This window comes from Cynocephalus volans, chromosome 18, assembly GCF_027409185.1.
Source record: "Cynocephalus volans isolate mCynVol1 chromosome 18, mCynVol1.pri, whole genome shotgun sequence".
Lineage (NCBI taxonomy): Eukaryota > Metazoa > Chordata > Mammalia > Dermoptera > Cynocephalidae > Cynocephalus > Cynocephalus volans.
The window spans coordinates 17,383,253-17,397,877 of record NC_084477.1 but is presented as its reverse complement, the minus strand read 5'-3'; the positions used below and the strand labels follow the sequence as shown (position 1 = coordinate 17,397,877).

Genomic DNA, 14,625 nt, shown 5'->3' with positions numbered 1-14,625 from the left:
TGCCTGTGTCTCCTCTGTTCGGTCAAGGGGGCTGCTGGGCCCCGACCACACGGCTGCCCTGTCGCTGCTGCACATGTCACCGGGTGACAGTGGATTCTGCACTTCTCGACACATGACCTTTTTTCTTGACCTGTAATTTATCTTTCCAATCAAAATTTGGCATACATACATAAAGATGCCAAAATTATTCTGAAAGATAACTTTGAACCACTGAAACAGACTAATGGTTGGACACAGATTAGTGTCTCCCCTGGTGCTTAGTTCTGTCCTCTGTGGTAATCAAAACTGAATGACAGTTTCTAAGACTCCAGGTGCCCCGTAAGTCCTCATGTGTTAACTCTTAAATCATCGGTCACGATCTGCAAAGCTGGAGGAAAGGTGCCCACAAGACCGTTTGGAAAAGCTCTGCAGAGCAAGTGATCGGTTGTGGTCAGGCAACACGACAATACAGAATGCAGCTCAGAGTGCAAAAGGAAACCAGAAAGACATAAGAAAGTCCAAAATGGGTACCAGCATTCTTGCAATTGAGCCCAAGCAGCTTATTCTGAACAAACGTCCTTAAATTAGGGTTTATTTTGTTCTTATAATACAGGTCATTTCTATCAAGTTTTACTAACTGGTTTCTTACTCTGCACGAGCTTAAAACCAGCAAGAGAAAGGATCCGGGCAGGCTCACCACCGGCAGTAAGAATGCCATCCCAGAAGGAGAAAAGAAATGCTATGCCTGAGAATTCAAAAAGCACACTGGGCCGGGTTATATTTTGGAAGAAAAAAATCCCTACCTGGTTTATTAACCCCTAAGGACCTAACTGAATGATCACACCCCAGCACAATAATCAGTATGCATAATAATGAGCAAACAAAAAAGGTTAAATTATGTTCATTAAATACAGACTACTTGGGAAAGTATGAATGTGAAAAATTCCTTATAAAATAACTTCTGACATGTATAATTGGAATGCTATAATTCAGTTAGAAAAATCACTACGTAGTGACCTTAAATGCTGGAAGAGAATATTACTAAATATTTTTAAGATAATGAAAATTATTATTCTAATTGCCAATATCAGTTTTAGATAAACAATTAGGTTTTTACTGTACGTGCAAATTTTTAAAACCCTGTTAAATAAATCTTACCTAAGTACACTTGAATAAATTCATGATTTATCATAACATTTTAACATAACACCAGAGTAACGGAGGGAAAAGCTTCAATGCCCCTCCCAGGAGCAGATGAAGATCAAATTAGCTCCCAAATGCCAACTAAATACCAACGAGAGTCTAGAGATGTGACACTTAATCCACCTTCACTTAACCCTTAGCGTTACCACCCAAAACAGACAAGAGGTAAGGAATCGCATGAGAAAGATTTTATGCAAACAGCCAAATCCCCAACAAAATATGAAATTCACTTTACGAGGCTGAACTATAAGATGCTACAATTTTGAGAAAAACATAGCAGTTTTTAAATCACTAAATACTTAGCGCTTCATGTACTTAGTAGTTTTCTTCCCAAAAGAGAAAAAAAGGAATTTCTTCTGTAGTTCAGCTATGAAATCACACCATCTCAGACGATTAAAAGCTAACTTTTCTGCAGACTGGATAGTCACACACATGAAACCTGGATAGCTTACTATTATTACTTTAAGAAAACGGTAGAACAAACACATTTCACTCAAAAACAGGATAAGGAGCATCTCTGCACACCCCGCTCCCTGCTCTGAACCCTTGTGTGCCTCTCCCCCCAGGCCAGCCTCACCCCTGCAGAAGCTCCTCCTCTCAGCGCCTACTCAGGCCAGCGCTACGTGGCATCTCTGCACACGTGACCACTCTGCCACGTGGCATCTCTGCACACGTGACCACTCTGCCACGTGGCATCTCTGCACACGTGACCACTCTGCCACGTGGCATCTCTGCACACGTGACCACTCTGCTACGTGGCATCTCTGCACACGTGACCACTCTGCTACGTGGCATCTCTGCACACGTGACCACTCTGCTACGTGGCATCTCTGCACACGTGACCACTCTGCTACGTGGCATCTCTGCACACGTGACCACTCTGTCCGGACCTCAGGTGATAAGCCCCTTTAAGATCTGTTTAAACTCACCTGCACCTGATCCACGTATCTATGTAGACAAGTCTATCTACAAGAATTATACATGAGCCCCCCCCGCACACACCCGCACATCAGTGTAATGCACACTCCCTTCCAAGGGCTATAAACTTCAGTTTGGCCAAACGGTCATAGTAAGTCTTGCTAAAGTATGTCACATACACAGCAAATATCACGTGTGACATATTTTTCAATGAATATTAATATGCAGTACATGTCACGACCGCATATTTTAATGCTAAATATTGCTCTCATGTGTTAGGTCAGTGGTGCCATTCGGTCCATAGTTTTCCAGTCATTTCACCCATGCTTAAAGACACCAAGGACCTATGTAGGAAAACACAATAGGCATAAGGGAGTGTTAATGTTTACAAGTAATAAAATAACAGGAAAAAATATCAGAGATTCGACTAACCCAGTGACAACAGAGGGAGAAATAAAATCACACTCACTTCTGCCCGCTGCTCAAGTACCTCTGGGCGATCTGGTTCCAAGGTAACTACTCGGCTCAGTTCGAACAGAGCAAGCTCAGCGTTCTTAATGTCCTTGAAAAGGCATTACTTAGTATGAGACATGCTGTGACTCGAAACCAGGCGGGAAAGATTTTCTGAAAAAACTAATAACTTAGTAATGAGATAACCAGTTGTTTAGAAATAAATACTAACTTCACTTCAGTCATGACATTACAATTATTTAACTCACTCAAGTCTACCTACCCACTGGCTACCTATCACAAGTTCCACAGGCGGCAGGATATCGTCTAAATTTAACCTATTTAAACACTAGGTCAACAAATTTCAAGGGATGACTGACTGTGACAACACTGGCACGTGAAACGGTGCTGGCCAGCGGCAGCAAGCCTGCGAGCGAGCCAGCACCTGCAGAAGTCTAGGTAAGTTCTCGTTAACACCTGCACGCAACTTTCACATCAGAAACGCATGTGCACCTTTTACTAAAGATAGAAGCAAGTTTTGTGTCAAGATACGAAATTTAAAAAGAACAGAACTAGAAGGAAGCAGTTTATCTCTGAACTTTTCCGGGGCAACTTCCACCGTCACTCGCCGACACGACGAATGTCATATTGTTTGCTCCTTAACATGTCCACCACGCCCAGCTCTGAATTCATTCTCAGTCCCGTGTCTCAAAACTATACGAATCTTACAGAACATTTCTCCAACAGACAGCACCAGCTGAGAACAATGTTTTTTAATTTTAATATTTTTAATAAATTTTAATTATAATACGAAATTAAAATGTTAAAGACTTGAATATTTTTAATGCGAAAGTTACAAAAGTGTTATTTCTACCTCAGAGCACAATATCATGTGAATATTTTTAGTATACAATAAGACAATAGAAAAACTTTGTGGACCGTGTTCTAGACTAAAACTCTGGAGAGCTGAACTTAGCCCATTTCATGAATTACTACATAATCTCAGGAAAGTCTTCATTTTTATGCCACGGTGCCTTAGTTTGCGTAAAATACTCTCACTGTGACCTTCCTCCTGCCTGTCTCAGAGAAATACCGGAAACGGCTTAATTACAGCTCAAAGATATTACTCCTATCTGTGAAAAGTATAAAACATAACAAATAAAAAAAATTTCACACACTAAATAAAACCTTTTGGGTCTGGCTGGTTGGCTCAGTTGGCTGGAGCACAGCCTTGTAACGCCAAGGTCAAGGGTTTGGATCCCCATACCGGCCAGCTGCCAAAAATTAATTAATTAATTAATTAAAAAATTTAAAAACCCTTTTGTTCTTTCATCTGACATTTAACGACTGTGAAGGGAACTCAAATTCTCAGTCCCACTGCACTGTCGATGCCTCGTCTCTGCTTCCGCCAGTGACTATTTCTTAGGAATGCAGTTAAGGGCCCGTGCTTTGCTCGGTCTACGTCCTGTTCATCAAAGCTGACTTCAGAAGACGCTGGTGGAAGCCCCCAGTCTGTGGCTCACAGTCGCGTGACCTCGAGCGAGTCGTCTGCAGCTGTCTGCTCTCTGTGAACTGGAGCGCTGCCCTCCCTGCCCCCTCGGATCTAGAAAACAAGGAGTTCTAGGAGAAGCCTGGTCTGCATTGGGGCACGTGGGCGCAAAGGCGATGGTGACTATCACATACTCACATGCAGTCCCTTCTTTCCATAGGCTATCCCTCGGCCATAAATTGCACTAACCAGATCAGGCTCCTCCTAGTCAGACCAAAACAGAAACACGTCAAAGACTATAAACAAAACAAAACAAAAAATCATTTCTGCTTACAGCATGTTAATGCCGTGGGTGGCACCTCTACGTCTTTATACTACAGCCATGGGTGAGTCAACACGCAGTCCCCAACCTGGCCAGTCTGTGTTCTTAAAGCTCATTTGAATGAGACGTGACTACAGTTTTGCACTGAAAAAATAACAACACGAGGAGAAGGGAAGGAAGCCACGAGCTATCCCGTGTAGAATGTAATCCTCTTGCCAGCCCCACGACTGGCAGCGTCTGCGACTGCGGGGCACAGAGGACAAAACAGAGGCTCCGAAGTGCAGAGCTGTGGTCAAGAGTTGGACACCACCTCTTCCTAGTCTGTTTCTACTCACATATCCACGAAGAGTCTGAAAAGGAAAGGACCCCCAGCGCCATCAGAGCAAGGCACGAGGAGTCCACCCCACGTCTGCAGGAGGTTAAGCCCACCCTTTGTACCAACGGGTGGGAATTAAAAACCAGACCTTTTCTGCAACCTGCTTGCTCTCTCCCTTTACCTTCCAGTCCAGATGAAACTCCTATCAGGCCCAAGGACAAAGCACCTGAGGTCCCCGGCCATCAAGTCCCTACGCACGGGTTAGTGGGATGGGCTGTCCCAAGTGCTGAGTGAACAAAATACCTCTGGTCTACACTCAGCCTCTGAAACGTCTACCTCTTCTCTGAACTCTCAGCTATACATTTAAGGAAGAAAAGTAAACGGCCTCTGGCTGTGAGGTCCTGGGTGAAATGCTTGACACAGATGAAGAAAACAGAACTGCTCTGGACTAGGTGCGTGACAGACTGATCCATTGTAGAGTTCCACATCTGAGCCAGTGTTGCAGAAAAGAACACAGTGACTTCAATGATGAGATAAGTGGAAAAAATAACGGAGAAGGTGCCATGCGTTTAACTTTTTTTAAAAAAAGTCTACTTAAGCCTGCTTTATGACATCCATATGCAGTGGTTGATGGGCACATTGCTGACATGACCCAGACAGTGGGCTGTCCACACAGTGTATGAAAAACTGCACAAATTCAACTAAGCAACTCCAGGGTTCTAGCTTCTCGGACTATCAAAGGATCCAACAAAGACAGTCAACATCTTGGCATTCTCACATGCAAGAAAAACCAAAAACCAAAGTAACTAGAGCGAGGTACTGCTGTCTCTTCAGACAAGGGTGCATGTCCCGCGGTCTGCCACGGGCCACCCATGGCTGCACGTGACATCACCTGCTTTATTACTTCAGTTACTGCCCGAGCCCCGACACCGTTTTGGACTTGTGATTTGGACTTATGTGTATCTGGTCTCAAAGCTGTCCGTGCTATTTGATAAGGGCAAGAAGGACCAGGTGGGGGCTCCAGAGGAGTGCAGTTTCATCGTATAAATAATACTTATACAGTATGAGACTGTGTGGGCTGTTGCATGCACAGGAAAAAACTCTCCAAAATACTGATAGGGCCGGCCGGTTAGCTCAGTTGGTTAGAGCATGGTGTTGACCCCCACACTGGCCAGCCACTGAAAAAAAAGAAAGAAAGAAACGAAATACTGATAGTAACTTACTCTGGGGAATGACATCGCTAGATATGTTCCCACTGTGCTTACTACATTGCTGTATTCCTCTGAATTGCTTAAAACAAATCTGTATTCATTTATAATCAGGAGAAAAAGATGTTTTAAGTAACACATTTCATTACAGAAAATTTTCAAGTTGAAGAAAGGCATAAAAAAGAAAGAGTAAAGGTCACCCTAGAATGCTGCCACGCGGTGTCACCACTTTAAACATTTAACTAACCTTCCTGGCTTACAAAAAGGCAGGGCAGGTGCTGAGGAGGCAGGACAGAGGGAGAGGGAGCAGGAGGCTGCCTAGTGCCTCTGCACAGCAGTGACCCTGGCCGGAAGACAGACCGTCATCAGAACAGAGCCCGGCCAGGCTGGGGTGACAGCAAGCCCACAGAGCTCATCTCTGGGCTGACGACAGCTCCAGTGAGAAGCTACTGCTCAGATTTGCTATGGTTCAAAATATGCGATCCAAGCAGCTTTCCTTCCAGCTGAGAAAATGTTTATTCCAGATGACCAGGAGGTGAACCAGAAAAAGGTGTAAGTAGCTATTCTATCGAGGTGACTGGCATCCCCTGAACCCAGCAGCCAGGCTGCCCTGCAGACATCCTCCTGTCTCCCCAGCTCACCCCCAGGTCGTCTCCTGGACCGACAGGTACCACCCTGCACAAGGTGGCCACTCTCACCTGGCTCCGGCACAGCCACCTAGCCCGTCAACCCCCACCCACCTGCCCAGAGCCAGCCTTCTAGCACTGAAGCCCGAGCACGTCAGCCCCAGCACCTGCAACGGTGCCATGCAAACTTGCGCTTCCTCTCCAAGCTGCCACTGAAACTCTTTTTCCACAGCAACCCAGTACACACACACCCACGTGCGTAACCTCCACACATATCAGAAAACACTTCCACTAAGTCATACCCACACCTAGCATCACGATGCACACGGGATCTGCTATTTCCTAGTCCCGTGCACTTCATTTTTTAAGAAGTGCTAGCCTTGACTGGCCAGTTAATTTCAGAACCCCCTAAAGAGCAGCAATCCACAATTCCAGAAACACAGAGATAACATCTAAGTGCCTCTGCAGAAAGGATGGACCACTTTCCTGCTCAGCCTCATGTCCCCCACTCACCTCCACACTCTAGAAATCGGAACTGTTTAATAATTCCCTATGGAGGAGACTTCTGGTCAAGATGGTGGAACAGACGGTCACCGGCGTCACTCTCTCCCACAAATCAACCAAATTTACAACTATAAAAATGTAACATCAGCCAAGCCGTGGCCGCTGGAGCTCAGGGGAAGAGGAGGAGAGACCTATGAAGTTCATAAAGGTGGGAGAAGCCACGAAGAGAGAAAGAAAAAGCTGCTCTCAGCGTTTCAGGCCGCAGCTGCTTTAATGATGGAGCACAGGAGCAGGAGCCGGCAGAAGCTGCAGCTGTGCGCTTCAGATGGCGTTACTTGGACGTGGCAGGTGAGAAGAGGGCCTTGGTGGCCCCCAGGACAGCAAGACCACTAATAGGGTTCCCGTAGATCCACATAGGAGCAAGGAGCCACAACAACTGAAAAAAAGGATCCACTCAGAGGCTGGTGGGTCATCACAAGGGACCAGCGCAGGGCCTGTCCCATGGGAAGCATTTGCAGCACAGGCGGTGGGGAGACGGGCCCACCAGGGAGAACACTGGGGCACAGCAAGGACAGCCAATCTGTCCCCCAGTCAGTGCAGGACCACTCAGAGGAGACTGGTCGGGAATGAAGAATTGCATGGGGTGCAGTTTGATGAGAAGACTCAGGCCCAGATCAGAGTTTCTACACAATCCAGGTGCATCTGGTCTCTGGAGAGCTGGAAGTGCCTATAAGATCAACTATTAAACCCTGAGCTGCACAAAAAGCCTTCCCTAGGGAAACAGCAGGAAAGCAGCAATTTAGCTCAACCACACAGCTCAAGTACTGGTCCTCACAGGAAGTTCCCCCAGGTTAGAAGCAAGCAAAGGACAAAAACATAGTTCCAGCCCAGGCACACCATGAATGCCTTGGGGCCCACCAGGGGACATGAGTTATGGAGCCAGCGGCAGGACCCCTGCCCACAGCTACTCACACCACCCACACCTCAGGGCCCCACCCAGAACTCGAGGATTGGAGTCAAGAACCAGACCCCACTCCCACATACCGGCACACCACCAATGCCTAGGGGCCCGTCTGGGGACCCTGGGCTAGCAGCCAGGGACTGGACCCACTTCCAACAACCAGGCATGCTGTGACAGTGCCTCAGGGCCCCACCTGGGGGCCCAAGGTATGGAGAAGGGGACCAGACCTCCCTCCCACGACCAGGCACACCACACCAGCATCTCTGGGTCCACCTAAGGACCCGAGGCATGGAGATGGGGACCAGATGCCCCTCCCACAACCAGGCACACCATACCAGTGCCTTGGGGCCTGTCCGGGAACCGGGGGCATGGAGACGGGGACAAGACCCCCCTCCCACAACCAGGCATGCCAGGTCAGCACATCAAGGCCCACCCAGGGGCCCAAGGCATGGAGAAGGGGACCAAACCTCCCTCCCACAACCAGGCACCCTACACCAATGCTTTGGGGCCCACTCAGGGACCTGGGGGAAGGAGAAGGGGACCGGACCCCCTTCTCACAACCAGGCACACCATGCCAGTGCCTTGGGGCCCATGCTGGGACCTGGGGCATTGAGAAGGGGACCAGACCCACCTCCCACAACCAGGCACTGCATGCCAGCACCTCAGGGCCAGCCCAGGGAGCCAGAGTATGGAGCCAGGGACCAGACCCCCCTCCCACAACCAGGCACACTGTGCCAGTGCCTTGGGACCCACTTGGTGACCCAGGGCATGGAACTGGGGATCAGACACTCTCCACAACCAGGCACACTGCCAGCACCACAGAGCAGTCCGAAAACATCTCCTCCATGTGGGTGGCCCACCATAGCTACCACGATAACCATGGCTTCCTCAAAGGCGGCTAGATGCCACAAACACCATGCAGATGGTCCGCCAGCCACTGGAGTGCATTGACACAAGGAGAGTCACCAGCAGAGATAAAGAAAAGAAGAGGACGTCTCTCTCCACAAAGCCCATTCCAGAGTGACAGGAGAAGCATCTGCTCTATGATAGTATTAGGGGACCTGATCACACCTCTCAGCACTGGACAGATCATGTAGGCTACAAATCAACAGAGTAACCATTACTCTTTTAGAAGGAGAGAAGAAATCTAGGGTAATTAGAGGGGGGAGGGGGGAGGGAGGGGGGATTGGGAGAGATGGGACAAGGGGCAGAAAGAATAATTACGATTTGTAACAATACATATGGTAGTAATATTGATTTGATCAACATATCTCAATGTTGACCCCCAAAATATATATCATCAATTTTGATTCAATAAAAATTAAAATAAAAAAGTAATACAAATAAAAATAAAAAATAATTCCCTGTGTACCACCTGCCCTCCTCCCAGCCCAGGGCATCAGCACCCCCCACCACCCCACTGCCTCTGCACCCAGGAAATTCCTTCTCTCCTTTAAGCCTCAGCTCAGACACCACTTCTTCTCCGACTCCTTCCAGACTCCTCTGGAAAATAAACATGTTCCTTCTCCTTTGTTCCCACTGTACACTGTGTGGACGTCAGTCCCTCATTCAACAACTTTCACTCAGGGCTACTGTCTACCACATCGGGTTCCATGTGCCGGGAACACCATGCAAAGCCTAGCACAGAACCACAAACGTGACGTTACATCTTGCACAAGCGCCAGAGCAGTGAGCGGTGCTTTCAGAACATGCACAAAGACCTAGACCAGGTTCACGAGGACTCCCTAAGGACGCGATGGCTGCGCCGAGATCAGCAGGAATGGAGCGGGCAGGAATCCCAGAGTGGCTGGTCCAGGCAGAGAGCAGACTGTGCAAAGACAAGGCTGGAGAGCGGGGGAGGGACCGGACAAACGATGTGCGTGTTTAAAGGGCACATGTGTGCAGGGTGTGTTCAGAATGGGCATGAGGACAGAAGCCAGGACACAACAATGCTTTGGTCATCGGGCAGACAATGGTGTTGTGGGTGTGGCCCGCACCGCAAGAGAAGGGCTGGATTCGAGATCCAGACGAGGCAGGCAGCAGAGCTTGGTGAGAATGAGCAGCCACCCGCTGGGTGGAGCACGGGGACTCACGCTTCCACACGCAAGGCGGTGCCTGGCTCTGAGCTGGGCACCACTGGAATACGCGTGGGTGGGTGTGTGCAGGGATGGGGGAGCAGGAGGTCGACTGGGAACCCCTGGAGCTGAGGACCTTGCTGACAGCACGGTGGATACAGCTCCATGAAGGTGATTCTCTTGCTATGTCATTTTGCATTCACATGCTTGTGACTCTGCCGGAACACACCACTCTGAAGACACGTCTTCTCATTTTTATGTTTGCAGCACCCAGCACGATGCCTGGCACACAAGCCTTAACACGTGACAGTGATTATTCAGCAACAAACACTAACCCTATATTAGGCAGCTAGGAAAATCTTAATGAATACTCAAGGCTATCAGAACAAGGTCAGCTTCTCCAGGGGGATGCAAGCAGGGTGCCACGGTTAGAAGCAGGGCTAGAAACAGATGGGGAAAGGCCAGGCCCGCGTTCCAGAAAGGCAAAGCTCACGAAGGACACACCATGAAGGGAGTCTCCATCTACCATGGCTGTGACATTTTTAAAGCAATATAAACATTCAAAAAAACAGCCATTCAAAAGTTTCTAACAGTTGAAATATCAAACACTGACAACCTCCTGAATCCAGTGGTCATCGTCCTGGCTTCTGGATGTGACACGTACCCCCACGCTGCCCCACGCACTATCCTCCCGGGGTCTGATCATCACTGCAGCACTGAACTTGTTACTGTGCATTTAGGTTTTCTCTATTCAATTTACTCTTTCTTATTAGAATTTTTTTCCGACAGCATAGAAGGATGTGTAACTATTGTGGCTCTTATTACATTCATAGTCTAGTACTAAGTGTTCCTAAATTTAAATAATAGATTTTTACTACTTTTTAAAATTGATACAACTTTATTCAGTTATGTTTATATTTTATAAAGCTTTTAGAATTTTAAATGAGTTAAATAAAAACTATGATTTCAATCTTCCAATTTTACTTACAAGCAACTGCAAAATCATGGTAGAATAAGGTAGTTACCTTAATGGAATTGTGTCCACTTGTATGTCTCAATTCTTAAAAAAAAAGTTTAAAGTATTATCCTCATTCTATTACTTATACAAAGGTACTACAAAAAGCTCATGGAAAAACAGAAGTAAAAGATAACGTGAATCTTTCCGTGAAGTTTTGTAAGTGTCCTCATATAGTGTAGACATTAAATTTTACAGATAATTTATTTTCCCCCACAAGGCTGGGGATTTTTGTTTGTTTTGTTTTGTAATTTATTCTCTTTTTTAATTTTAGCTTCTCAATATAAGGCTGGGTTTTTTATTGAAACTGTCAAGTCACTGGATCCAAAGACAATTTTACAAAGTCAGTGTGCAAGCGACGTAACATGTATTTACATAAAGGATGTTTTAAAAACTGCTTGCAGAGGAATGTTTTCAAAGTTGTCTGCTAATGTAGAATAAGAAGCAAAGTTCCTTGATGAATTCAGCTCCAGCATAATCAAATCAGAACAGATGGGCTCAGAGCCACACAATTAAGAGCAAAGGCCACACTGCCTCACAAACTTGCTGAAGCATTTCTGGTACCCACGGGGACCAAAGAGGCAGAGAAAGCAGGAAATGTTCTGGTCCTCAAGAACACAGTTATGGATACGCAGACACGTGTGGAAGTGTCTTCAGAGCACAGATGCGGGGACAACACTAACTCAAAAGCTTTTAAAATCCAGAGTTTTCAGTGCGGACTGAACCTTGTAGCTGTGCTCAGTTATAACCCTGCTGCCCGGGGAGCATTTTGTTCCTTTATACGAACCACTGGGGATAAACATGCAAGTGAACACTTTGAAGCACCCAAGATTATGAAAATGTCTCGTACCCTCATGGTGTGGCTAAGACAACGGGGAGGTATAAAATCTTTACATCAGCAGGTCATTCTGGAATTTAAGGATCCCTTATATGTGATCTGAATTTCACATTAAATAATCTTATCAAAATAGTGACTCTAATAAAATCCAAGCCCCTGTGGTCCCATCTGTTGTCGGCTTTCTACAGATGAAATCAGATCCCACGCTCTACTCTTTCATACTGGAGTTCATGGGCTGTCTAAAAGGAAAGCTTTGTCAAGAGGTAATGAACTCGAGGAAACCAAAAGGTTTGTGTGGGAACAGTTAGCACTTTGCAGACCTGTTAAAGGATTTACTGTCTTAAAAACACAGAGTTTTTGCACAGGACCATCTGAAAGGTCCTGCAACGAACAGGTAAAAACATGTTCACACTGTACTGACAAAAACAATTCTCTAGCGATATTCAGTTTGGTTTTAACTTGAAGAATGAAACACAGTACAGCAACAGAAAAGCTTCACCACTAATGTGAAATACTGGATACGAAAACGCCTTGTTGGGGTAAAAATCCATTTCATTACCAGAAGAAATGTTATCGCTACATTTGCCAGTAAAAGAAAACAGAGCAATTAGATTCAAAGAATGATCGTACCTTTAAAATAGAATCTAAAGAGAGTGGTTTATGTAAATTATGATTCATGGTGAGAAAAGGAGTTTTGTCAACTGGAGAAGCGACATTTGCCGCCACTTGCTTGTACAGTGTCTTGATGAAACTGGCTATTGAGAACTTGAAGAAAGCAACAGAAAACTCTTGTTTAATAATTGTGTGCATCAATTTCAAACATAAAACCTAATATAGGAAAGTTTTGTCCAGAAAAGCAGGATCACGTTTCTTATTAAAATTTTTGAAAATAATTTTAACATTTAACATCGAATCTTTGTATTTTTCTAGTTCTTATCATAATATAATGCAAAGAAAATGCGACAAATTTTTGCCAAGCTCTATCTGGGTCCCTCTAAATCTGCTCCCGCTTAACTCCAGCGAGCCGTGCAAAGATGACTTCCCATGTGTGTCATGATGTGGAAAAAGCTGGGAAGCCCCGCAAGAGGGTGAGAGAGAAATCGCCAAGAAAAGCACGTGCAGGGAAGCCGAGGGCATGCTCACTGCCACATAAAATCACATCATAAACGATCGCCCCATTCTCTCTTCTGCATTGCAATGTCCTGCTGCTTCCACCCAGGCCCCAGCAGTAGCCTGAATCACCGGGAAAGCAGCCGACCTTAAAATCCACACATTCTCAGAGAAAAATTCCTGGTTGAAAGCAACCCATCATATCACAAATTGATGAAAATGCTGTATCGAATTTCAATACATTACTATATTTTCTCTGCACCGAGAGAAAATCTGAACTGCTTTCCGAACGCAACTGCAGGAGAAATATATTTTACAACTATAAATGGACAATTCAAAACCATATTATAGAGCCATTAAAACCATAAGATTGTAGAGAAACACTGAAAAACATTTATAGTATAAAATCAAGTGAAAGACTAATACAAAATAGTACAGATATTCAGATTACAAAACATAAATGCATGCTTTGAAAAGGCAATAAAAAAAATAATGTTAGAGTGGCAGAATTAGAAAATTTTTATTATTTAAAATTTTTCCTTTAACGTTGTTATACTGCCTTCAATTACACGGTAATAATATTTTCAGAAAGTTGAATGAAATGATAATACATCTGCAGACTCCTATTGTTTTCTGCTTGTTGGTCACCATAAATGAATTGACATTTGCTCCCATAAATATATCAAAACCTCCTTTTCAAACCAAGGCCATGTGTTAACTGTGTAAAAGTGCTTGCTTACCTTTTATAACATTGCAACACTAAATAGAAAGGTAATTTAAAAAAACTAATTATAATCTACCCTGTGTACTTCGAATTCCACTGAAGAATATTTTTCTGTATAACCAACCAAACACACAGCTGATTAAATCTGAGGACTTCAAAGTAATAACTAAAAATATCTGGTCAGTTTTTTAAGAACACAGAATTATCAACAGAATTAATTTTATCTTTTAAAAGGGAACACAAACGCAGAGCTAAAATTTCAAAATTAATATTTTAAAATTAAGTCGACCTGCTAGATTGTAAGATATCTGTTGGCTTTTACTATGACTAACACAGAAGAATATACCAGAATGGTACTTGGAGTAGCTAAAATTTACTGAGCACTTACTACATGCCAGGTGCTGGGTACTAAGTATTTATAGGATATTCATTTAAACCAAAAAAGAATTTTTGTGGGGGTGGTTATTATCCCCATAACCCAGGATGTTAAATAACCTAGTAGCAGGCAGCAGAGTAAATGAGAAACTGAGTATCTTTAACTCAAAACTCCATGTCTTCTTCACTGTACTTTACTGGACAGACATGTCAACAATTGATAAATGGTCAAGAACCTACAGTGAAACCAGCTGAATAACGACACGAGACATAAGGCCAGGGACCCTGGGCTGCTGCGGGTCCCTCACAACTCTTGTACACATATATTTACGTGCCTTAATTAGACTTTGTCACAGCCACTGGTCAATAAAGGCCCAGTGCTTCCATCGACGAGTCTAGTAATTATACTCTAAGGTAAGAAATGAATCTGTGGGTGAAAATTAAGTTAAACATGCAGACCAACTCCTGTGGAAAACGGAGCTGGAATTTCAAGACTTTGCAGGGTCCACGTC

At 45.0% G+C, this 14,625-nt stretch overlaps 1 protein-coding gene across 4 annotated transcripts in view; it reads right to left on the bottom strand.

Annotated features, from left to right (window-relative positions):
* Nucleotides 1-14,625, bottom strand: part of TTC13 (tetratricopeptide repeat domain 13) — a 66,911-nt gene that overhangs the window by 27,520 nt on the left and 24,766 nt on the right. For 2 of the 4 annotated variants that reach the window (XM_063082713.1, XM_063082714.1), the window contains exons 5-6: nt 4,238-4,303; nt 2,570-2,662 (exon numbers count right to left, since the gene is read on the bottom strand). The exons of the other annotated variants lie outside the window; for them this stretch is intronic. In XM_063082713.1, coding sequence (XP_062938783.1) covers nt 2,570-2,662; nt 4,238-4,303 — 159 coding nt within the window. The remainder of the gene's footprint in view (nt 1-2,569; nt 2,663-4,237; nt 4,304-14,625) is intronic. 4 annotated transcript variants of the gene reach the window in all.